The sequence below is a fragment of the Nannospalax galili genome, unplaced genomic scaffold (genome assembly GCF_000622305.1).
Source record: "Nannospalax galili isolate Female #2095 unplaced genomic scaffold, S.galili_v1.0 scaffold682, whole genome shotgun sequence".
NCBI lineage: Eukaryota > Metazoa > Chordata > Mammalia > Rodentia > Spalacidae > Nannospalax > Nannospalax galili.
The window spans coordinates 342,174-368,512 of NW_008348076.1; the positions used below are offsets into that span (position 1 = coordinate 342,174).

Here is a 26,339-nt window from a genome sequence, read left to right on the forward strand (position 1 = left end):
GTAGGCGGGGTGGAGGGTTCGGTGTTCTGCTTATCTTGCCTGGCGACTCCAGCGTTCCTCCACCCCGGCCCTCGCAGTAGCTGCGAGGAGCTGTAGCCGTGCGTGCAAAGAGATGGCGTCCCAGCCGCCGCCGCCCCCGAAACCGTGGGAGACCCGCCGAATTCCGGGGGCTGGCCCCGGCCCGGGCCCTGGCCCCACTTTCCAGTAAGTGTGGGATTGCAAGGTCGCGGGTTTAGAGGGCCCGAGAGGGAACCTGGCCGGAGGCGGTTGAAGCCGTTATTCCCGCTGCCCGCCGCGACCCTCAGGTCTTCTGGGCCCAGGAGAGAGCCGAGCGGGTCTCGGTGACTGACGTGTGTTGGAGGTGAGCCGCGAGGTTCCCCCGGAGCTCCCCGCCCGCTTCTTGGGTGCCGGTGCTTCGAAGAAAAGGGGCGGCTTCCTGCCCACTTCGTGCGCTGGGCGCCTCCGCCGGGCCCGCTTCAGCCTGAGAGCTCCGGGCTGTAGCCCAGCGCGACCTCGGCCCGGCCAGCATCGGGAGCAAAAGTCACTGGAAAAGTTGTTTACAACCTTTCCAGGTGCTGGTTGAACGCCCCAAAGGTCACTTTTACGTAACTTGGAACCCAAGCTTATACCCTCGGCGTTGTTTTCAGACTAATTTAGCTAACGTTTGGGATTGAGCTTTGATAGAACAACTCCAAAACAGGAATTCTGAATCTGTGGGAGGTGTTTGCTTGCAAAATTGTGTGTGTGTAAGGCCTATAGTTTTTATTTGCTTTGGTTTTAATCAGCAAATGGGTCTGCCACCCATTTGGTTAAACGGAGAATTAGAAGTTTCATGAATTTGCATTTTCTTTTGAACATCTTAATTGAGGCTATCTGATTCCTATGTACTATTATATTTTTCTTAACACATCAGAATCTTCAATATATTGCAATTGTTTTCTACTGTTAAAAAACCCGGTAATCTTTTAAAGCACTAAAATATCTAGACACTAATTTAACGATGATAGGTCATATGCAATAAGCTGCAGTTTTCCTGTAAAGACCAGGACAGCACTTGGATTGGTATTTTCAGTGTTAAAGTATACTCTTTGCTTTTGTTTTTGATAGATATCCTGACAAACTCCTCTGCCATACATTTTTTCTTATGACAAAGTATTTTATGATTAGCTCTTCTGCACCCATTTATATTATTTTGCTTTTAGTAATGAAAATACGAGTTATTGCATTAATGTTGAATTATCTTGCATTTTGAATGAATCTGCTTAGCCTTTATTTTTAAATGTGCAGTCCTGAATTTGTTCATTTAAGATCTTTGCATTTATGTACCTAAGTAAAACAGTTTTTTGTGATTATACTTTTCTACTTTTTTTTTTTTTGGTCTTTTTGAGACAGGGTCTCCCTGTAGCCCCATCTGTCCTGGAACTCACTTTGTAGACTAGGCTGGCCTTAAACTCACAGAGATCAGCCTGCCTCTGCCTCCAGAGTGCTGAAATTAAAGGCCTGCGCCACCACGCCCGGCTGATTATACATTTCTTTGTGTCAGTTTTATAACTTAAGAAAGTTTGTGTACTGAAATTTTTTCCTATTGAAAAATTTCCATTTCTTTTTATTCCTTTGTAGGTAGTTTTCACGTTAAGATTTTATCTGAAACCTTCCTTGGTCCTCTATAGAGATCTCTACAAAGCCTTATTGGGTTTGTGTCTGGATATCAGTATGCATACATACATATGTATGTTTTCCTCATCCATGTCAGTAGCCACAGTGGTTAGTACATGAAGTATTTAAGAATTCCTTTCTTTTCTTCCTTTTTGTCTTTCTGGCTTTTGAGGCAAGAGTTTTTCTGTGGAGGTCTGGCTGGCCTTAAATGCCCAGTGATCTCCATGCCTAAGTCCCTACAGTGTTGCATTACCCCTGGCCTATAATTTTCATTAACTCAGAAAAAAAAATCTCTGCCAGTTACACCTTTAAATATTGTTTGAGCACTCTCCCATATCTTCATTAAAAACGTCGGGAATATCAGAAATAGTTTCTATTGCAAGATACATTATCTTACTGTGCTTTGAACTATATTTTTGTTTGGTAAGCAAGAAGTCTAGAGATCTTTCTTAACATTGTCATCAAGGGACCTAAATTTTTCCTGGTTTCCTTTTTATTTCCTGTCAGCTTTTTGATGATTTTAGTCATCTTCAACTTATTCTTGCTTTTTTAAAAAATTTTTGCTAATTATTTTTATTTTATGTGTATGCATGTATTGCCTGCATGTAGGTAAATGCACCCGTGTCATGCAGTGCCTGTGGAGGTTGGAAGAGGCTGTCAGATCCCCTGGGACTGGAGTTATGGACAGCTGTTAGCTGCCATGTGGGTGCTGGGATATGAACCCGGGTCTTCTGCAAGAACAACCAGTGTTCTTTAACCACTGAGCTATCTCTCCAACCCCTATTCTTGCTTTTTTAAAAATTTTGTAAAATTTATTTTTATTTTTATGTGTATGAGTGTTTTGTCTGCATGTAAGTGCTCCTGTGTCATGCAATGCCCACGGGAGTCAGAAGGCAGCTTTGGATCCCCTAGTTTTCACACAGTTGTTAGCTGCCAAGTGGGTACTGGGAACCAAATCCAGGCCCTCTTCAAGAGCAGCCCATGCTCTTAATCATTGAGCCATCTCTCCACTCCTGTATTCTTTATTAAGAATTTCTTTTCCCTTCTGCTTGCTTTCAGGATTTTTCTCTGTTTTGTTTTATTTTGAGCAACTTTATTGGGCCTCTGTATAGTTTTCTTTTTATAATCCTATGTGGAATTCATGTGAATCCTTTGACTTTGATGCCTTTCATTAATTTCAGAAAAAATCATTTTTTTCTTTTAAAGTATTGTTTCTATCTATTGTCTCTTTACTCCTCTAACTAAACATTACATCTGTACCCCCCCCCTTTTTTTTCCTCTTGAGAGAGAGTCTTGATAAATTGCCCAGGTTGGCCTCATATTCAGGATCCTCCTACCTCAGCCTCCCAAGTGCTGAGATTACAGGCATAAACAACCACACCTGACTAAGGCCTATACTACTACTTATTTTAATGGTGTGGGTGTGGGTGTGGTGTGTGTTGACATGTAAACATGCAGGTGTGTGTATGTCGAAGCCAGAGTTCAACAAAGGGCATCTTCCTCTATCACTCTCCGTCTTATTTTTTAACACAGCATCTCTCACTGAACTTGGAGCTCACTCATTGGGCTAGACTGACTGGTCAGGAAGCCCCAGGGATCCTCCTGTTTCATCTCCCATCTCTGGGATCCTCCATGCCTAGCTTTTTACATGGGTGCTGGGGATCCAAATTTAGGTCCTTAATGCTTTTGTATAGACTTCACTTACTAAGCCATCTCCCTAGCTCCAGGCCTATATTTTTCATGTAGCCTGTATCCTATTAAACTAGTTATTGAGTTCATAGTTCAGAGGTTTTTGTTTTGTTTTCTTTAGAATTTACTTTTGGTCTGACTTGATGTTTCTATATTTTGCTGAAAATCCAAGGTTTTTAAAATATTGTATTAAACATATTTTAAGGTCTGATAACTCTCCTTTTCTGGATCCCCCTATAGGTATGGAGCTCTTTGTTTTTAAAATATTTTATTTTTATTTTATGTGTATGAGTGTATTGCCTACATGTATGTGAGTGCACCCATGCCATGCAATGCCTCGAAGGTCAGAAGAAGGCTTCAGATTCCTCTGGAATTAGAGTTAAGAACAGATGGTTTGTAGCCACCATGTGGGTGCTGGGAATCGAACCTGGGTCCTCTGCAAGAGCAGTCAGTGCTCTTAACCACTGAGCCGTCTCTCCAGCCCCGGTATGGAGCTCTTTGTATTATCTGATGTTGCTTTTTTTTTTTTTTTTTTAATGTAATTCTGTCATCATTCTGTCAGCCTTTTTTAGTGAGTACTGGACCTTATATAGAGATAATTTAAGACGATTTGAGACCTAGGAATAGTATCTACTTCTGAAGACTTAGTTTTGACAGATTGCCAGGGCACTAGGAGTACTTTATTGCAATCAAGGATTGAATTGATTTAAAACATGTATCTGTTTGTTTATATTTTAAACCAAGGCTAGTCTATTTCCTCTCCATCTTCCCTGCTCACTCCTAACATGTAGCCTTTACGGTTCCAGTCTTAAGTATGGTTTACTCTGCCCTCCTCTTGGAGGTTTTGTTTTTGTCCCAGGGATTGGTTTAAAGCTCTGTGCAGTCCTCAGGCTGTCAGCTTCTCTGCTCTAGAAACACCTCTCAAAATGGTGAACTCTGGGCTTGCTTTCTTCCCAACTCTTTACTCTAAATGTCTCTAATGCTTTATACAAATATTTTTCTGTTGTTGGTGGTTTTCCCCCCATCTTGTCTAGTTGTTTCCATGTAGAGAGTTGGTCTGATTACCTAGCCTACACTTACTTAGTTTACAGTTTCTATGGCTATGTACATTATGTCGAAGATTTCTAATGGATTTCTTTCATGTTTATATGTTTTTATTTCATTTTATTTTTCTATTTTTATAATATTGCTGTGTCTCTGATCACATATCTAAAATCTATGCATGAGCTGTTACATTAAATTCATTTTCCTATATTTTTAAATTATTTATATTTTACATTATGAGTGTTTTGCCTACATGTATGTAAGTGCACAACATACATGCAAAGCCCATGGAGGACAGAAGAGGGTGTCAGATCCCCAGAAACTAGAGTTAAGGACAGTTGTGAGCCACCACATGGGTGCTGGGAACAAAACCCAGCCAAGAGCAGATAATGCTCTTAACTGCCAAACTTTCTCAACAGCTGTATTTTTAATTTTTATTATCGATTTTTTGTTGTTGTTAGCCTGGTTGCTTAGTGGATTTTTTTTAACTTCATGTTTGTGACATTTTTATGAACCTCTTTTGAGTGGGAATTGTAGAATTGTACTTTTTTCTACATTTCCTTCTCTTTGTGTAGTAATTTCCCTGTCGCCTCTACTGTGTGTACCTGCAGCACCCAATCCCATGTGACAATCAGATGTAAAAACAGTGGGTTAGACTACAGATACCATGTGTTGTGTGGAGAATTTAGCTTGTTTCCTGGGCTTGAGGCATGTCACTGTCCAATCCCTGTCTTAGGTCTGTAAATTTCTTTTCTTTTCTTTTTTTTTTAAAGGATGATTAAAGTTTACTTTTTAAAATTTTTAATAGACTCTCTCATGTTTTTTGACAGTTTCCTACATATAAACAGTTTATCTTGACCATGTGCAACCCCAACCCCCAGTGCATCTCCCTCTTTTTTTTTTTTCTTATTTGTAGCCCACTGAGTCTAATTAGTGCTGTTGTTGAAATGCTGACAGGTCTTGGGAATAACCACAACTGCAGTGAGTTCATGAGTGCCGTGGTCATGCCGTGTCCAGAAGACAGCATTTCTCAGCACTCCTTCCCATCTTCCTACTCTTAGATTCTTTCTACCCCATCTTCTGTGTTCCCTGAGCCTCAGGGGAGCAGGAGTTGATACAGATGTCCCATTTAGGGCTGAGTACTCAACAGTCACTTACTATGAGCATTTGAACACCCATGAGTCTCTGCATTAGCTGCTCACCACTGCAGAGAAGCTTCCCTGGCCAAGATTGAGGGCAGTACTCTGTGTATAAATGTAAATATTTAGAGACAGGGATGTCCATTTAGCAAGATACTATGTAGCTCTGACTAGCCTAGAATTTGCTATGTAGACATGGCTGGCCTTGAACTCAGAGATCTGTTTGCCTCTTCCCTGGGTGTTAAAGGCATTATACCACTACACCTGGCGTTTTTTGTTTGGTGTATTTTTTTTTTTTTTTAATGTGTATGAGTGTTCTACCTGCTCGTATGTAGATGTACCTATGTCATGCAGTGCCTGCAGAAGCTAGAATAGGGTGTCAGATTCCCTGGAACTGGAGTTACAGGCAGTTGTTAGTTGCTGCCATGTGGGTGCTAAGGACTAAACCCAGGATCTCTGCAAGAGAAGCCAGTGCTGTTAACCACATGTCATCTCTTCAGCCCCCCCTCGATTTTATTTTTACTACATCATTTGTGTGTGTGTGTGTGTGTGTGTGTGTGTGTGTCCATGCCCACATGCTTGTGCATGTGAATGGGGGTACACACATCTACTGTACACATGTGGAGGTCAGAGGACAACTTTTGGGGGTCAGGTCTCCTTTTACCATGGGTTCAGGGGACCAAACTCAGGTCATCAGGCTTGTCCAGCAAGCTTTTTTTTCAAAACCACTGAACCATCCTGTTGGCCCTGATGGTCTTACTTTAGAATGGGAAGAGAAAGTCAAATGGCAGTGTGTTAACCTCAATTGGATTTTTATTCAAAAACCAGTTTTAAAAGACATTTTGACTCTTACAACTCAATAATAAAGATAATAAAAAGGCTATGATTAAAAAGACTCATTGGAAAAAAGGAGACAGGTAAGATGGCTTAGTGGGTAAAGGTACATGCTACCAAGACTGATTACTCCAGCTCAGTCCCAAAACCCACATGGTAGAGGAAGAGAACTGACTCCCACAAGTTGTCCTCTGACCTACATACACACCCCATGATATACATCTGTGTAGATATTTCTTCCAGTAAGATTTTTTTTTAATGGCCAAGAGGACATAAAAAGAAGCATACTATTATTAGCCCTAAGAGAAGTACAAATCACAACTACAATGAAGGGGCTGGAGAGATGGCTTAGTGGTTAAGAGCACTGGCTGCTCTTGCAGAGAATCTGGGTTCTGTTCCACAACTGTCTATAACTCTGGTTCCAGGGAATCCAGCGCCTCTTCTGGCCTCTGCAAGCATTGCACACACAGGTGTAGTTACATATACTCAGGCAAAACACTCAAACACATAAAAATAAATAATCTTTAAAAATGAAAAACCAGGGCTGGAGAGATGACTTAGTGGTTAAGAGCACTAGCTACTCTTGTAGAGGACCTGGGTTTGGTTCCCACACATGATGACTAACAACCATCTGTAGCTCCAGTTGCAGGGGATCTGACGCCCTCTTCTGGCCTCCAAGGGCTTTGTACATCATGGGTGCATTTATTATAAATGCAGGCAAAGCATACAACATAAATAAAAATATTTTTCAGAAAAAGAAAAGCCACAGTGAAGCTGGATGAGGTAATACACACCTGTAATCCCAGCACTTCGAAAGTGGTGTCAGGCAGGAGGATCAGGAGTTCAAGGTCATCCTTAGGTATAAAGCAAATTTGAGGCCAGCTTGGGTTACATGAGACCCTGTCTTAAGAAAGAACAACAAAAAGAACACAGTGAGGTGTCACTCTTCACCCTCTAAGTTGGCTATGTATATCAAGAATGTATAGAAATTGGAACCTTGGAGTACTGCTGGTGGGAATGAAAATGATCTGGTTGCTTTGGAAAATAGTCTAGCAGTTCCTCCAAAGATTATTTATTGTATGACCCAACAATTCACACGTAGATAATCACCCAAGAGATAAGAAAATACATCCATACAAATCTTGCACATAGTGGCATCTTGACAGCTAGAGCACTCACACAACCCACATGTCTGTCAACTGGCATGTGGGTAAATATAATTTGGAATAAGGGTAATGAGGGACAACTTGAGCATCCCCAAATCAAAATGCACCAGAATCTCAAACTTGTTGAGAATTGACATGATGACACAGGTACAGCATTTCACACCTGACCTCAGGTGATAGGTCATGGTCAAAATGTAAGCATTTGTCTGTAATTCAAGCACTTGGGAGGCTGAAGCAGGAAGATTTTGATGGATCATGAGTTTGAAGCCAACTTGGGCTACGTAGTTCTAAGCCAGCGTATGATAAATAGTGAAACTTTGTCTCCAAAGCCTGTAATTATTACTACAATTCTTTAATACATTTGAAACATGGCTTAGATAGTAAAACATGGAGAACAGAGTCATAGATTCCAGAAAATGGGGCCACCATTCAGACTTTAATTTAACATATCAAAGACAGTAAAATAATTTTTTCCAACATACTACATACTATTAAAAAGAAATGAAAATTCTGAAACAAAATTTGGTGACTATAATTAAAACTTAACTAAGTTTAACAAAAGATTTATTGCATTTGTTGTGTGCTTAAGTAACTCTTGAATCTTTTGGGGTTTTAGATCTGCTGATTTGGGCCCTACTTTATTGACAAGACCTGGACAACCAACACTTACCAGAGTGCCCCCACCTATTCTTCCAAGGCCATCGCAGCAGACAGGGAACAGCAGTGTCAGCACTTTCAGACCTGCGTACAGTTCATTTTCTTCTGGCTACGGCACCTATGGAAATTCATTTTATGGAAGCTATAGCCCTTATAGTTATGGATATAATGGTTTGGGCTTTAACCGCCTCCGAGTTGATGATCTTCCACCAAGTAGGTTTGTTCAGCAAGCTGAAGAAAGCAGTCGAGGTGCATTTCAGTCCATTGAAAGCATTGTGCATGCATTCGCCTCTGTCAGTATGATGATGGATGCTACCTTTTCAGCTGTCTATAACAGCTTCAGGGCTGTGTTGGATGTAGCAAATCACTTTTCCCGATTAAAAATACACTTTACAAAGGTTTTTTCAGCTTTTGCATTAGTTAGGACTATAAGATATCTTTACCGACGATTGCAGTGGATGATGGGTTTAAGAAGAGGCTCTGAGAACGAGGACCTATGGGCAGAAAGTGAAGGAACTGTAGCCTGCCTTGGTGCTGAGGACCAAGCAGCTAACTCAGCAAAATCTTGGCCAATATTCCTCTTTTTTGCTGTTATCCTTGGTGGGCCTTATCTCATCTGGAAACTTCTGTCTACCCACAGTGATGAAGTAACAGGTAAGAATAACTAAACAGGCTCAAAAACCATATAACAATCTCAGACTTGAAGAATGGATTTGTTAAATTAACACTCCTTATAGTCATTTACATTTACTGTTTTGATCACTTATGCTTTTAATTAATAGCTTCTCAACTAGAAGAGAAATATATGTGTAGCAAAGACAAGCTTGTTAATTGATTTGCTCAGCTTAACAGTACACATTAACCTAACTGTGGTTTACAAAGTACTGACCTTGGCACTATGGAAGATACAAAGAGCTTAATCACTATTTGTCTAAACTATATTAGGAAGAGAGTCCTTAAGACAATATACAGGTAATTTTAATAAGGCAGAATCCAAAGCACATTCAGGGCTACTGACTGCTAAGCTTACACTGTCAACTAGAAAAGAGTTCTAGAATAATAAAGCCAACATTTTTGGCCCTGGAACCATGAAGAAATGGCATCTGAGTTAGCTTTTTGATGGCTATATAACATTTCATTGGTTTATAGGGAAATACTTTCTTTTTTTTTAGTATTTTTATTTTATGTGTATGAGTATATTGCCTGCATGTATGTGAGTGCACCCATGCCATGCAATGCCTCGAAGGTCAGAAGAGGGCTTCGGATTCCCCTGGAACTGGAGTTAAGGACAGTTCGTAGCTGCCATGTAGGAGCTGGGAATCGAACCCAGGTCCTCTACAAGAGCAGTCAGTACTCTTAACCGCTAAGCCGTCTCTTCAGCCCTGGAAATATTTTTTTTTAAAAAGAGGGTTTGGGGGTGCTGGAGAGATGGCTCAGCAGTTAACACTGGTTGTTCTTGCCGAAGACCCGGGTTCAAATCCCAGCACCCACATGGCAGCTAACAGCTGTCTGTAACTCCAGTTCCAGGGGATCCGATGGCCTCTTCTGACCTCCTCGGGCATTGCACCACATGGGTACACTTACTTACACGCGGGCAATACAGGCATACATATTAAAAAAAAAAAAGCCAAGGGAAAAGTGCCAGGGATGTAGCTTACTGATAAAACATTGATTTGCCTGGCATGAAGCCCTGGGGTTCAATCTTAATCTGACTGTTAAATCAGTGCAAGCAGCTGAACATCAGAAAATACGAGAACTGTTCAGCAGCTGTCCTGTACACAGAATAAAAGGATAGATAGTGGGCCTGGAGATGGCTCAGGGTTAAGAGCACTGACTGTGTTTGCAAAGGACCCGGGTTTGATTCCCAGCACCCACATAGCGACCAACAATCGTCTATAACTCCAGTTCCAGGGGATCCAACACCTTCTGACCTCCATGGGCATTGCACAACTCAGGTGCACTTACATAAATGCAGGCAATACACTCATACACATAAAGTAAAAATATTTTTTTAAAAGGATAGATAATAAGAAGTAGGCTGAGAAATCAAATTGAAAGCTAATGGCGAAAGGTCTTAATTGCTATTGTGAAACTTTATTTTCACGTAGTAAGGAATAGGTGGGTAGTTTTTGTTTTAATTATGGTGTACATAAATGATGTTCTAAAGGCTGGGTGTGGTGACACATGCCTTTGACCCCAGAACTCAGGAGGCAGAGGCAAATGGATCTCTGAGTTCAAGGCCAGCCTGGTCTATATATACAAAGCAAGTTCCAGGATAGCTAGGGCTACATAGTGAGACCTGTCTCAAAAAGGGGGAGGGGGGGCTCTAAGTAATTTATACTGGGGACTGGAGGTATAGCTTATTGGCAAAGTGCTTACTTGGTTACTTACCATGTATGTGTAAGGCCCTGGGTCTGGGTCTGATGCCCTTTGTGTGTGTGTGTGTGTGTGTGTGTGTGTGTGTGTGTGTGTGTGTGTGTGTGTGTGTGTGAGAGAGAGAGAGAGAGAGAGAGAGAGAGAGAGAGAGAGAGAGGAGAGAGAGAGTGAGAAAGAGAATACCAATTTGTGCAAAGTGAGATACATCAAGGTTAAAACAAGTTATAATTAGATGGTAAGATTCATAAAGGGTTGAATTAGGTTCAGTCCTCTTGGCACATTAAAAGTGCTTAATATTTACTAATCTGAGGACTTCAGTTCTAATGGTTTGACATTAGAATTGATGAAAAAGAATGAGCCTGAAATCAGGGTATATGAGAAGCAGGATTAATACTGGATTTAGTCACTGGTTAGATGTGATAAAAACAAAGAAGGGCTTATATGCACTAGACTTGTAAACTTGAGTGAAGGGCATTTTATTCATTAATAAGTATTTGCTGAGCATCTAATTCATTTCAGTCACAGTTCTACAAGATATGCATATAAAACCGTGCCTTCATGACAGTTTGATGGTGGAGGCATTAAACAGAATGTATACTAATTCAGAAGAGAGTAAGTGCTGTAGGAAAAAAATAAGCAGGGAAGAATGTTGGGGAGTACTGGAGGAGAGAAGAGGGGGTGCAGTGCTGCAGATCATCGGGAAGGCCTTCCTGAAGGAAGTGAGGAAGGAGACCTCTAGCTGTTGGAGAATCAGGTTTGAAATGGAACAGCAAAACTGCAGAGGTATTTATTTCAGTGGCAGGATTCCTAGTGTGATATGTAAAGAACAAAGCTGGTGGGATGGTGACCATGTAGCATGAAACAAAGGGTGAGAATACAGTGGTTGAGTGTATATTGAGTTTGATAATATGCCATTGGGACATTCAGTGAAACTTAAGGAAGTTTGAGAATGTTGGTTTCTCTTTCTTCATTTTTTTAAATTTTTTTTTTTTTTTTTTTTGGGGGGGTCGTCTTTTTGAGACAGGGTCTCCCTATAGCCCCAGCTGTCCTGGATTCACCATGGAGACCAGGCTGGCCTCGAACTCACAGAGATCCGCCTGCCTCTGCCTCCTGAGTGCTAGGATTAAAGGTATGCACCACCACGCCCACCCTTATTTATTATTTTTATTTTATGTGTATGAGTGTATTACCTCCATGTATGTGGGTGCACCTGTGTCGGGCAATGCCACGGAGGTCAGAAGAGGGCTTCGGATTCCCCTGGAACTGAAGTTAAGGACAGTTTGTAGCCACCATGCGGGTGCTAGGAATCAAACCTGGGTCCTCTGCAAGAGCAATCAGTGCTCTTAACCACTGAGCCATCTCTCCAGTCCCTCTTTCTTCATTTTTTAGTCAGGTTCTCATTCTGTAGCCGAGGCTAGCCTTAAACTTGGAACAATCCTCTTGCCTCAGCCTACCAACTGCTGTGATTAAAAGCATGAGCCACTATGCTAGGCTGCAGAAAACAGTTTAAAAGGCAAGAGACAGGGACCATTAAGATGGCTCAACAGGTAAAGGTGCTTGCCGCCAAGCCTGATGACCTACCTGAGTTTGAGCCCCAGGACTCACATGGTAAGAGAGGACCAAACCCCACAAGTTGTCCTTCGACCTCCACATGTGTGCTGTGGCAGCATACAAGTAAATTGAAAGAAGGCAGGACAAGATCTTAAGAAAGAATAAATTACTAAATAAGATTTATGAGTCATCAACATAGAAATGACAGTTGAAATAGTGACTGGTATTACTGTTCTAGAGAAACCAAGAAAAGCCAGGTAGAAATCCCCTAGAACAGAAGTAGAGCCATACTATTGCTACATTACAGGAGCCAAGAACAAGAGGAACCTGCCAGACGGGTAATGAATGATGTGCTGCAGAAAGATGAGACCCGAAGATTAGATTTGGCATTTGGAGCTCTTCCAGCTCCAGAAAATGGTTCTGATAAAAGACAGAAACTTTTGAGGTGGGTAAGGGGTAAATTAAGTCAGAAGATATGAAGAAAGAAAAGATTAACAATGACTTTACTAAGGAAAAGAAAAAAGCAGTTGGTCAGTGTAATTTTCAGGAGTGAGTGAGTGAGTGTGTGCGTGTGCACGCGCGTTGATCAAACCTAAGGTCTTGCCTGGGCTACAGCAGTCTACCACTGAGCTACATCCTCAGTCCTGTTTTGTCTTTCAAGAATTTAGACCTGATGATATTTTTAGGCCAAAAGAAAATCATAGGGATGTGTGGCCATGGTAGTGCACATGCCACCTAATCCAGCATTTGCAAGGCAGAGGCCAGAGGATCAGTGTATGTTCACAGCCAGCGTAGTCTACATATCAAGTTCCAGGCCAGCCAGAACTACAGAGAGAGTTCCTGTCCCCAAAACAAAAAAAAAAAAAACAAGAGAAAAAAGAGGAGTGATTATAGATCAGGGAGAGGTAGAGGAATTAAATAATGAAGCTTCTTTATAGGAAATAGAAAGTGTGACCCAAAGAACCAGGTACAAAAGGAGGAGCAGGTCTTTATCTGAGAGGGGAGAAAAAAGAATGAGTTAGAGTAAAAAGATTTTTGAGAAGCAAAATTAAACAGTTCTTTCAACTTAGTTGCCTGCTGTTTAGAGCAGACTTCTGCAGACTGGCCTCTGGGTCAGATCTGAACTGCTCCTGTTTTTCTTTAACATACAAGTTAAAAATCTTTTTATATTTTTCAATAATCAGAAAAAATATTTTAAAAATTAGAGGAGAGACTGGGGAGGTGACTCAGTAAAGTGCCTGCTGCACAGGCATGAGGCCCTGAGTTTGGATCCCAACACTCACATAAAGGACTCCTGTGTGTCTGCAACTCAAGCACTAGCTTGAGGAGAAGACAGGTAGGTCCTAGAGCTCATTGGTGGGCCAGCCTATCCATTGTGAGCTCCAAGTTCGGTGAGGGACCCTGTCTCAGAAAACAAGGTAGAAAATGATACAAAGGAAAGCACCCAGCATCAGCCTCTGACCGCCACACACCTGCACACCCACACAAACATGTATGCAGACCACACATACCAAAAAAAAAAAAAACCCCAGAATTTGAAATTTACATGAAATTCAAATTTTAGTATTCATTAATGAAGTTTTATTGGAACATAGCACACTCATACATATCGTAGCTGTGTAGAGACTGTGACATTCTAATTACTTTACACTTTCAGTCTGCATACCATAGATCTCCATCACTCAACTATATGTGGCAGCATAGATTGTCATACTACAGTATTTTTTTTCTCTTGGTGCACAGAATTAAACCTAGACTCTCTTTTTTAAAACTTTTTAATATATTTTATTTATTTATTTTATGTGTATGAGTGTATTGCCTGCGTGTATGTTAGTGTACCCGTGCCCTGCAGTGCTGCGGAGGTCAGAAGAGGGCTTTGGATTCCCCTGGAACTGGAGTTAAGGACAGTTCGTAGCCACCATGTAGGTGCTGGAAATCAAACCCGGGTCCTCTGCAAGAGCAGTCAGTGCTCTTAACCACTGAGCCATCTCTCCAGCCCCTAAACCTAGACTCTTAAGCATGCTAGGCAAGCTCCTACTACTGAGCTACATCTCATTTTACATTTGTTTCATTACACATTTTCTTATGAATTTATGTGTGGTATACAGAAATAAGAGGAGAAAAAGTAGGCTTTGTCATACTTTAAGCACACTACAGTGAGTTTTGATAAAGTGCTGTGTTAATTATGCATTGACATGATAGCTATGTTAAATGAATAGAGCTACAACACTGAAAACTAGTCACAGAAAATAAACTACAAAATGGAAGTCTTATCAGAGAAAATTTTATTACCATCCAAAAAAAGGAAGTAGAAGCTGCAGCCAAAATAATCTGAAAGTTTCTTTTGCTAGCTAGAGGAGGAAAACTACTGATAGTGATAACTGCAACAAAGAAATGTATCCAGAGAAAGGAGGTTTAAGACTGTTAAGCCTGTCCGTGAGAAGTTTCTTAAAAGAATTGACAACTTTAGAATATCATAGTCAGATGAAGGGTTACAATGTATTGTTTAGTGACAGAGAATGTATTTAACATGCACAAGGACTTGGGTCTAGTTCCTCCCCAGTTCTCCACTGAGAAAGGAAAAAAAAAAAGAAAAAGAGGCAAATTCTTTGGTCCATGATGAACTAGCAGATCTGATACTGCTCAGTTGCTTGAGAAGGCAACAATAAGTTTGAAGGAATTAGCCACTGTGAATAATCTGTACACTATGAATATATTTTGAAAACAAAATTGAAAGTCTGTGGTTATTCGTTGTTTACTCCTCAACAGGGAATATTTTATCAAGTGTTATTGATGCAGTACTTTCAAAAGTGAACTTCCATTTATTTACTCTTACAATATATAATTATTATCTGTTAATACCAAATTGTGTCAAAAATAAAAGTACTCTTTTTTGTGGCAGGGGGTGGTTGCTTTGGTTTTGTTAAAGTAACTTCATAAGACCGTTACCAGGTTGGGCCTGCCAACAGGCCCTGCCCTCCACCCCTCACCCCCTCCCCACCCGGAGGATTTGTAGGAACTTAACAGTTGCTATAGGGAGGAGTGGTTCATGAGGTTCATTCATCCTTGAGAATATATAGGCACTTAATGGTCAGTGGAGGAGGGAAAGACATTTTCTTTTTTTTTTTTTTTTTTTTTTTTTTTTTTGGTCTTTTTGAGACAGGGTCTCCCTGTAGCCCCAGCTGTCCTGGAGCTCACTAAGTAGTCAAGGCTGGCCTTGAACTCAGAGATCGGCCTGCCTCTGCCTCCCAACTGCTGGGATTAAAGGCATGCGCTACCACACCTGGTGAAAGACATTTTCTTAAGTGACAGCCACTGGTAAGTTGCCCGTGCTCCTGTAAATAGCCCCTTATCTATAAGTAACCCTAAGAAACACTGGCTCATAAAAGGAAAAAAGGACATAAAGTAGAAGGGGGACTGATTGGGAAGAGAAGGGGATCAGCAGGAGTGGGGCAAAAGGGTAAGGGGATGTGTGAATATAATCAAAATACATTGTATGCATGTATGAAAATGTCATAATGAAACCCATTACTATGGGAAATATATACCAATATAAAAATGATAAAAAGTTAAAGTTAAGAAGTGAGATTTCCATTCCTCTACAGGTTTGCAGCAGATAAATTTTCCAAGTTCACACTATAATGCCAGAAGTTCTGTTTGGACCTCCAAATTCTCCATGCAAATTCAAAGGAAATTTCTGTATTACAGAATCTTTGTAACTGTGTAATTGAGGAGTTTCTACTTAGTCATCATTTGGGAGTGATTAATCAATAATGTAATAACATAAAGAAAGCACAATCCAGAGAAGATTTGGACAGAATTATATTCTAGCCTGTTAGTCTCCCAAGTAATGCATATGTTTAATTAAACTTGTAAGCCCATGAATTTATACCAGGATTCAACAGTATTTGTGTGAAAAGACATTTTTGACCTGGGCGTGGTGGCCCACACCTTTAGTCCCAGCATTGAGGAGGCAGAGGCAGGCAGATCTCTGTGAGTTCAAGGCCAGCCTGGTCTACATAGTGAGTTCTGGGCCAGCTGGGGCTGCAGGGAGACTCTGTCTCAAAAAGACAAAAAAGAAAAAAAAAAAGGCATTTTCAAAAACGAAGAACCTTAAACCTTACTACAGTTAGCATTCACAAGTAAATGCTGGCAGCTGAATCCAAAATAAGTGAAATGTTATCCCTCTCCAAAATATGTCACTATTCTTCATAGAACTGTAGTGAAAAAAATTCACTTTTGTCAAAATCTATGAAACTTTTTTCTTGCTATACAAGTAACTACATTAATATCCTTTATATCCATACTATACAGGAGACTTTGCCTCTGGCCTTCAAGGTCTAAAATATATACTACTGACCTTTTACAAAAAAAAAAAAAGATTGTTAACCCCTGATCTAAGTAAGGGAGCTTAAGAGAAAGGGAAAGCAATAGCTTTAGAGATAGGGTAGGGAACTTATTGTTACTCAGCACAGTGTTGATTGTAGGATTTATTTAGGAAGGGAGAACTGTCCTCTTGGCAAATAAATTTATGCAGTTTCCAAGGCATAGCCAATGAATATCTGCATTTGGAAACTTATTAACTGTGTCTTAATTTGATTTATAGACAATATCAACTGGGCAAGTGGTGAGGATGACCATGTGGTTGCTAGAGCAGAATATGATTTTGCTGCCGTATCTGAAGAAGAAATTTCTTTCCGTGCCGGTGATATGCTAAATTTAGCTCTTAAAGGTAATAAATCATGAATAAGTTGTAACTGTCCTGATTTTTAAATATTTATAAATGTAGTATTAGAAATTAAAACAAAGGATCTTATTAACTTTCAGATAGTTACTGGAATTTCTCTTTTGTCGTGTGTGCTTGGTTGGGTGGGTGAGTTGGATGGGTGGGTGGGCAGGTGGGTTTAGTTTTGCAGGGAAAGAGATTGAGACAAAGTCTCATTCTGTAACCAGGGCTTGTCTAGAACTCGCTCTAGAGCACAGGCTATATTCAGACTCATGGCAGTCTTCTTGCCTCAGCCTCCCAATTAGGATTTGTAGGTATTAGCCACCATTCCCAACTTTATCTTAATTTAGAACTTCAGATCTGAGAAAGTCAGGGGAAATACCCACAATGCTGTTCCAGTGATAGTTCACAAAGATTGTGTATGTCTTCTAAATTCAGAACACCTGAATTCTAAACACTATTAATCCCCGCTAAACCATGAAGTCAGTACCAAGTATAATAAATCCAGTAAAACCCAGAAAAAATTATATAATGTCATCTGAAAATTCCTGTCTACTCCATCCTGGGGACTGAAGAAGATGGCTCAGCAGTTATAAAAGCACTGGCTGCTCTTGCAATGGACGTAGGTTTAGTCCCCAGCACCCACATGGTGGCTTACAACCATCTGTAACTCCAGTTCCAGGGATCTGACCCCCTCTTCTGGTCTCCTCAGAGATTGGGTACATGGGTGTACTTAACAAACATCCATGCAAAACACTCACATAATTTTTTTTTTTTTTAAGAATTATCCTGAAGTACTAGAGAACTTCAAGAAATTTGTACACATCTCAAATGTGGTTTTAGACCAGGTAATTAATGATGTCATACAAAATGACTTTTTCCTTGACTTTTCCCAAAAAGGAATGATCAGGATGTTTGTAATTTTTTATAGTTATGGGTTTTTGTGGGAATTCCAAATTATTGCAAAACATCACCCTGTTTTACATGTGGAAACTGAGTCTCAGAATGGGTTAATTGTCCAGTAAAGCTAAAATGTAGAATCAGTGTATAACTTCAGGACCCATGCTAATTCACCTCATATTGACTGGGTCTAGTCATTCTTCAAAGAAAGGGGAGAAGGGAGACTTTAGTTTTCCCAATTGAGAAGGAACAAACCAAGGTTCAGATCATTAGTTTAATACATAAACCACTAAAATCTTAGATCGGATTACTAAATCTTTATCTCATCCATTCATACATAAAATCTAGGCTTCTAGGTATTTGTGTTTTTCTTCTAATGAATGTAATAATTTACTATTTTGAATTTTAAAAGAATGATTTAATTTTAAGATTTATTGTCAGAAACAGGAACTGATAATTAGTTTCAATGTATTTAAATAAAATTGATAAAGTGTGGTTTCTTGCTGTTACATTTTATTTCAGAGAAAAGGGTTATTTTTCATCTAAGATTTCCTCTTAACACTTTAGCTTTACTTCCTTGTTTTCCCCCATTGTGTAATTAAGATTAAGGGAAATATGTTTGTTCATTAGGACAAAATCAGACTTTTCTTTTTGGCCTTTTTGAGACAGGGTCTCCCTGTAGCCCCAGCTGTCCTGGAATTCACTATGTAGACCAGGCTGGCCTTGAACTCACAGAGATCCGCCTACCTCTGCCGAGTGCTGGGATTAAAGGCGCACGCCACCATGCCCGGCCAAAATCAGACATTTTATATGTTATATATATGTTATATATATGTTATATATACATAAACCCAGGTCTTCTACAAAAGCAGTCAGTGGTCTTAACTGCTGAGCCATCTCTCCAGCCTGACAAAAATCTTACATTATTCCTAACTTATAACATTAAACTAAAATTGGAGCACTTTTTTTAAAGATGTGGATAAAACTATTTAGGGAGCCGGGTGTGGTGGTGCATGCCTTTAATCCCAGCACTCAGAAGGCAGAGGCAGGCGGATCCCGGTGAGTTCAAGGCCAGCCTGGTCTACATAGTGAGTTCCAGGACAGCTGGGGCTACAGGGAGACCCTGTCTCAAAAGGACCAAAAAAAAAAAAAAAGTAGGAAAATGCCAATAAAATTAAATATATTAAATCTTTCCTTAAGCTTAGATTATTACCTTTAACTTTTTTGGCATAGTACTAGAGGATACCTGGTTGCTTCAGTTTTGTCCATCTTTAGTTAAAATTACCATTCACTGTCTTCAGGATTATTTATCATGATCACATCAAATGAGTTTGATATTTTTACCAAAACTTTGTAATGAGGGGCTGAAAATACGACTCAGTAGTTAAGAGCACTGGCTGTTCTTGCAGAGGACCCGGGTTCAGTACCCAGCACCCACATGGCAGCTAATAACCATCCATAACTCCAGTTCCAGGGGCTCCAACTCCCTCTTCTGACTTCCATGGGCATTGTAGGACATGGGTGTACTTAACATACATACATACATACCTACATACAGGCAATACACTCATACACATAAAGTAAAAATAATATTTTTTAAAAGCTGTGTAAAGAAAACTGACTACATAAAGGTGTGCATATATTGAAAAGTGAGGTGGTATATGCATTTATATCCTCGGGCACTATGGAGGCTGAGACAGGAAGGTCACTTGAACCCAGAAATATGGGGCCAGCCTAGGTATAACATACTGTGTCTTTTTTTAAAATCTTTTTGAGACAGGATCTCCCTGTAACCCCAGCTGGCCTGGAGCTCACTATGTAAAACAGGCTGGTCTTGAACTCAGAGATCTGCCTGTCTCTGCCTCCCGGTGCTGGGACGAAAGGTGTGCACTACCACGCCCCACTCATACCTGTGTCTTTTTTTTTTTTTTTTTTTTTTGGTCTTTTTGAGACAGGGTCTCCCTGTAGCCTCAGCTGTCCTGGAACTCACTATGTAGACCACTCTGGCCTTGAACTCACAGAGCTCCTCCTGCCTCTGCCTCCCGAGTGCTGGGATTAAAGGTGTGCGACACCACGCCCAGCATACCTGTATCTTTAAAAAGAAAAGTATATATGTAGTTTCTGTACTTGACCTTAACTTCCCCAATTGAGAAGGAACAAAGTATTAGTTCCTTAGATTCTAATTTAAAATCTGAAAGAGACTGATGGATTTTTGTTGATTTGTTTTGGTTTTTTTTTTTCAGGTTACCTCAAACTTGTCCTCCTGCCTCACCCTCCTGAGTGACTATAGGTGTGCACTACTGTACCTGGGTCAGCACTGATGTTAATTTTCAGCTTCTGAAAGAACTGATTCTCCTTACCCAATGAATGAACCAGTTCATAGAATCTTTATGTTCTTTAAGGGAGAAATATTTAGTAAACATAAAGTATACTTTATAATTTTTAGTACTTAAGTATACTTTATTACTCTATACTTATAAATGTAAGAATGGAGTGAAGCCAGGTATGGTGGTGCATGCCTTTAATCCCAGCACAGGGAGGCAGAGGCAGGCGGATCTTTGTACATTCAAGGCCAGCCTGAGCTACATAGTAAGTTCAGGTCATCTGGGACTTCTGAGAAACCTTGTCTCAAAAAGACAAAAAAAAAAGAAAAAGAATGGAGTGAAAAGCCAGGCTCATTGGCACTCACCTGTAGGCCTGGCTCCTTGGGAGTCCAAAGCAGGATTGCCAACCAGGGCAACTGTGAGATTCCATGTCTTTGTTTAAAAGAAAAAAAAAAAAAAAATGAACCTAAAACTGTTAAGCCTACTTATTTGTTTATATATTTTATTATGAAATTTTTACACAGATTTTGCTTGATTCATTTTCTTACTAATATTCTATTGGCCATCCAACATATAATTACAACGCTGTCTTTCTTTTTCTTCAGAACAACAACCTAAAGTGCGCGGTTGGCTTCTGGCTAGTCTTGATGGTCAGACAACAGGACTTATACCTGCAAATTATGTCAAAATCCTTGGTAAAAGAAGAGGCAGAAAAACGATAGAATCAAGTAAAATTTCCAAGCAACAACAGTCTTTTACCAACCCAACACTAATTAAAGGAGTTACAGTTGCTGATTCTTTGGATGAACAGGAAGCTGCCTTTGAATCTGTTTTTGTTGAAACTAATAAGGTTCCTGGTGCACCTGATTCTGCAGGGAAAAGTGGAGATAAACAAGATCTTTGATCCTTCGTGTTTGAGTGTAGTTGAACAATACTTTTAAAAATTATTTCTGAAAAATTAATCTACAATTCAATGCAAACATTTGTTCATAGCTATTCCAGGTGTTTTGCTGCTAGAAATTATTAAAGTTATACACTAGCATGTTCGTCTAGTGGCCTGGTTACATTTAACAATTTATTGGACCATGAGGACATTGTTTCACCTCACTTTAAGATTATGGAGATTGCTCTCGTTTTCTTCTTATTTTAATCCCTAGGCTTATTGGAGCAATAAGTTTGATGAACAGTAAACTATATGAGCTGCCTTAGAAGGGATCATTAGTGTTTTTTAAAGTTCTGGGTTAATTGACTTGAAATACTCAGAAATTGAGTGATAACATCTACTTACAAAAACAGGCAAAAAGCCTAAATTTTTATAACCTTAAGTAAACTAAATAATAAAAATTTTCTGATCTGCATTTTTGTCTAGTGTTGGATTTACTTTAGGTGATATGTTCTTACTTACAAATAGTTGCTACTATTATTTTTTAATTATATTTATAAAATTTTATCTTTAGAAGTCACTGGCATTATGAAGGAGATGGTCCTAGAATGATAGTTTCTTAATCTCTTGCAGCGTTAAGTAGTTTTCATCCTGAGTGAATCAATAAATAGATATTCTTTCTTTTCCTCTAAGACTTATTAATTTCTTTGTATTTGCACTTCATGATATAATTAGTTCTGGCAATAATGATTTTTCATCTTCCTGAATTCTCTACTTCCACATACTAAAAAATTCCATGCTGAGAATATACTTTAAACAGTGAAAATGTGTCACATTGGATACACATTTCTCTAAGACTTAATTTTTATTATCGAGACTATAAAATCAGTTGCCATTTCAAATATATTATTTAACATATTTGCTTAATAATGAGTTTAAATGTGTTTCATTACACTGACTATTTCTCCATGGAAGTGGAAAATTCATATACTTGCTGTGAACATACTACAGATTAACACTATAAGGAATATACACAAAAATACATTTATAGATATTGTTGAAAACCATATTTTTGATAAAAGTGATTAGTGTTTGTATCTTTCCTACAGACTTATGTTTATCAAGAAATTGTAGAGCAGTTCATATTAAACCATGTCTAACCAATATATACTCAGCAGAGAACAACTGTATCATTGTAGGATAGAAATCTTAATCCTGTGCAGAAAAGACACGTACTTAGAGAAAATTTATTTATCTTAGGCCTATTTTTCTAACATTCAGATAGTATCCCTCAAGTTGAAGAAGGGATTCAAATATTCTACCACTGAGTTACAACCCTAGCTCTTGGAACAAATTTTTTTGACAACTTCGGCCTTGAGACATCTTAACAGTTAAAACTGGTCTAAGTGTCAGCTCTAGACATCTAAATTGAATGCTAGTAGTAACTTAAGTAGTGTTATCGTACAGAAACCAAAAAGTTTTCAATTAAATAAATCACAATTTACAGTAAGAAAATAGGCTTTTAAATTTTTTATTGTATTTTGTCAGCTCACAAAGGAAAATGTGTAAATACTATAAAATTTCATGATTTCATATTTTATTTAGTTGGACATGTAGTCTGACAATATATAATTATGCATTTACTTGAATACATGCTATCTCTTATGCTTTCTTTAATGGAAAAAGGAACAAATTACAGGTAATTTTTTTTTCTTTTTTTGAGACAGGGTCTCCGTGCAGCCCCAGCTGGCCTCAAATTCAACTCACCAAGATCCACCTGCCTCTGCCTCCTGAGTGCTGGGATTAAAGTTATGTTCCACCACTCCCAGCTAAATTTTTATTTTTAATAGATTGTGAAATTACTTTTACTGGAGAAATAAAATATTTTAAACTTGATTTCCTTTTTTAAAATAAATGTTAACTTGCAAATTGGAGTTGATATAGTTTACATTTCTCTTCATATCATTCTGTGTAGTGGACATTACTACTGTAAGCCATTGAGTCTGTTCTTCTTTGTGACTTAAAGAAAATACCAGGGCCTGGAGAGGTGAGTACCAGCTGCTCTTGCAGAGGACCTGGGTTGAGTTCCCAGCACCCACATGGCAGCTAACAACCATCTGTAACTCCAGTTTCAGGGGATCTGAGCCCCGTTGTGACCTCCATGGGCATTGCATGACACAGGTGCACTAACATACATGCATGCAATACACTCATACACATAAAAAATAATAAAATAGTTTTCAAAAGGAAAGTGCTAGATTTATACAAAAATTACCTCCAGGTGAGTTAAACAAAAATACCTCAAATTTAGATTTTAGGAGACCTGAGCCAGCAAGATGGCTCAGTGGGGAAAAGTCATTTGCTGCCATGCCTGTTGAACTAAGTTCAAGTCCCAGGGTCCACATGGTAGAGGAGAGAACTGACTCCAGCAAGCTCCAGCAAGTTGTCCTCTGACTTCCTCATGTGCACCATATCACATGTGCAGACATACAAAATAACTAAAAATGTAATAGATTTTGGAAGACCTGGATTCTAGATTGGACACTGCTACTTAAGATATCCAAGATTTAAGTTCCATTATTTTTCATTTTCTTCAGTGATAACATTGAGGATAGTACATCTGCCTCTTAAGGGAGCTTTTAAAAATAATAGTACATTTAAAAAGTAAGATGCTATGCCAATTTTGTAAGATTTTCTCTATGTACTTATTAAATCTTAAAAAACCGTCACAGAGTATATCAGTTTAAAACTTCAGTTTCATAAATAGTTAAAAAAAAAATTAGGGGCTTTAATCCCAGTGCTTAGGAGGCAGAGGCAGGAGGATCTCTGTGAGTTCAAGGCTAGCCTGGTCTACATAGTGAGTTCCAGGACAGCTGGGGCTAAAGGGAGACCCTGTCTCAAAAAGCCCAAAAAAAAAGGTGCGGGGGGGGGGGGGGGACTGAAGAGATGACTCAGTGATTAAGAGTGCTTACTGTGTTTGCAAAGGACCTGAGCTCAGTTCCCCAGCACCCACATCAGGGGCCTTGCAACTACCTGTAACTGCAATCTGCGGGGCCTTACAACTACTTGTAACTCCAATGTACTCCAATCAGGGGGTCCAGTTTCCTCTTCTGGCCTCCATGTGCACCTTCAGGCACATACTACACATAAATTCATGTAGGCACACAATCTTTTTTTAAAAGAATTGGTGCTGGACACTGTGTTGCACGCTTGTAATTCCAGCACTGGGGAGACTGAGGCAGATGGACCACAAGTGTGAAGTTGAGCTTGGTTATGTAACAAACCCCCCTATAAAATGTTTCCTTATCAATTTGCCCTAAATGTAACTTTAAAAGCTTTTACTGAATAACCTAACTTAGAAAAACACAAACTTTCTTAGTATTGCCTTGAAATGGCTTTTTATATTGTGTAGCTTTTTAGTTTTTATTACTTGGAAAAATAAACTCTTTTGGTTTGGGTTTTTATTGAAAAACTTCATACAATGTCTTTCATCACATTCAGACCCTTTCCCTCATCTCCACCTCCACCCTGACCCCCTCCCCCCATTTATGTTCTCTATTTTTTTTAAAGGCCTATTGAGTCTAGTCTTTGTTCCCAAATGCTCTTGGGTGTGGATCTCTCCCTTGGTGTCTGGTCATCCTACCTCTGAAGTCTGGTCACATCACACCTCTAAAGAATATTGACTCCCTCTCCTAGCAGCTGTCATTTGCCACTAGACTCCTAGCTAGGCCTGGGGCTTCTTGCCCACCTTCCCCATCCGCATTGGGTTTGCACAGAACTTGTGCTTGCTGTCACTAGTGCTATGGATTCGTATATGCAGCTACCTGCTGTGTCCACACAATATGGTTTCCTTGAATTTATTTACTACCTCTGACTCATAAACCTTTCCTATCCACCCCCTCTTCCACAATGATCCCTGAGCCTTGAGAGGGGAAGGTGTGATATAAGTATCCCATTTAGGACAGTGCTCTGCACTCTTTTTTCTCTGCATGGTGACCAGAGAATGGTTTCTTGTTCAAGTCAGCTACTCATAAATCTTGTGGTGCTGCATCCATATGCTGTGTATCATATCTCAAGAGTGTTTAACTCTTAAAAGTGTTTCTGCTTGCCAGGCATGGTGGCTCACACCTTTAATCCCAGCACTTGGGAGGCAGAGGCAGGCGGATCTCTGTGAGTTCAAGGCCAGCCTGGTCTACATAGTTCTAGGACAGCTGGGGCTATAGGGAAACCCTGTCTCAAAAAGACCCCCCAAAAAGTGTTTCTGCTCACATGAAGTGTTTTGTGTTTTGAGGACTTTGGTAATCACTCATAGTTTATTAAGCATGCTGTCATTAGTGACACAAATTTATTCCATATGTCTCATTCCCTCTTGTGTTTAGTGTTTGTCTTTCCAAGCTATCGTCCATATTTTTGGTATATTTCCTTTAAAAGCTATGTAATAAGTAAATTTTATAAAGTTTTACCTGATATTAAAGTATAATTTCACTGTTTATAACAAAATTAGGTTTTCAAAATTGTTCATGGTACTTATAACCTGTATGTGCTTTTCACCAGCACATAAAATTATGTGGTATTTGTGTGCCATAGCTCATCGTTTCCTCTTAAGTGCTTCTTATCCCTTCCCATTTCTGCAGACTTGTCTTACTATGAATTTATTCTGTAGTTTCTTTGATTTATATGTTGTAAAGTAGAATGACAGGGTTTTAGTCTGTGTATATTTAATTTCAGCAAGCAAGCCTGGATTGTTCTCAGGAATGGTTCTGCCAGTTTTCCACCACCAAAACATGAGTGTTTTCATTTTTACATTTCCCACAGCATTCGGTATTTTCTTACTTTGCTAATTTGATGTGTGTGAAACTTTTTCCTTGATCCACATTACTTAATTACAATATGTATTAGTTAGCTTTCTTGTCACTGTGACCAGATAACCTAAGAGAAACAATGGGAAGATTTATTTATACTGGCTCAGTATTTCAAAAGTGTCAGTGCATTATGGCAGGAAAAGTGTAGTGGAGCAGAGCAGTTTACATCATGGTAGCCAGGAAGCAGAGAGAGTGTAGGAAGAGGCCAGGACAAGATAGCCTAAGGACATGCCCCAGTTACCTACATGTTCTCAGTAACCCCACCTCCCACCTTCACTACCTTCCACTAGTGGCATGGTATTTCAGTCCACCAAAGGGGTTAAGTCAGAGACCTCAGAATCTAATCATGTCTGAAATTGCCATCATACAAACACCCAGAGGTGTGCTTTATTAATGGGGGAAATTCCTGACTCCAGTTAACAAGATTAGCCATCACAGGGTATGTATATGCTTCTTGTTGTTGTACCTTATTCCAGTCCCTTTCTCAGGGAGTTTATAAGATAGTGCTTCCTGGGGTGGAGAGAAAGTTTAG

General features: G+C 39.5%; 1 protein-coding gene across 1 annotated transcript; it reads left to right on the plus strand.

Moving 5' to 3' along the window:
* The first annotated feature begins 5 nt into the window (after window positions 1–5).
* Window positions 6–21,637, plus strand: Pex13 (peroxisomal biogenesis factor 13). Its single transcript, XM_008844477.2, has 4 exons — window positions 6–204; window positions 8,145–8,839; window positions 16,719–16,844; window positions 20,668–21,637. Exons 1-4 carry the CDS (start codon window positions 113–115, stop codon window positions 20,964–20,966), a joined length of 1,212 nt encoding a protein of 403 aa, XP_008842699.1. The 5' UTR covers window positions 6–112; the 3' UTR covers window positions 20,967–21,637.
* Window positions 21,638–26,339: the final 4,702 nt, after the last annotated feature.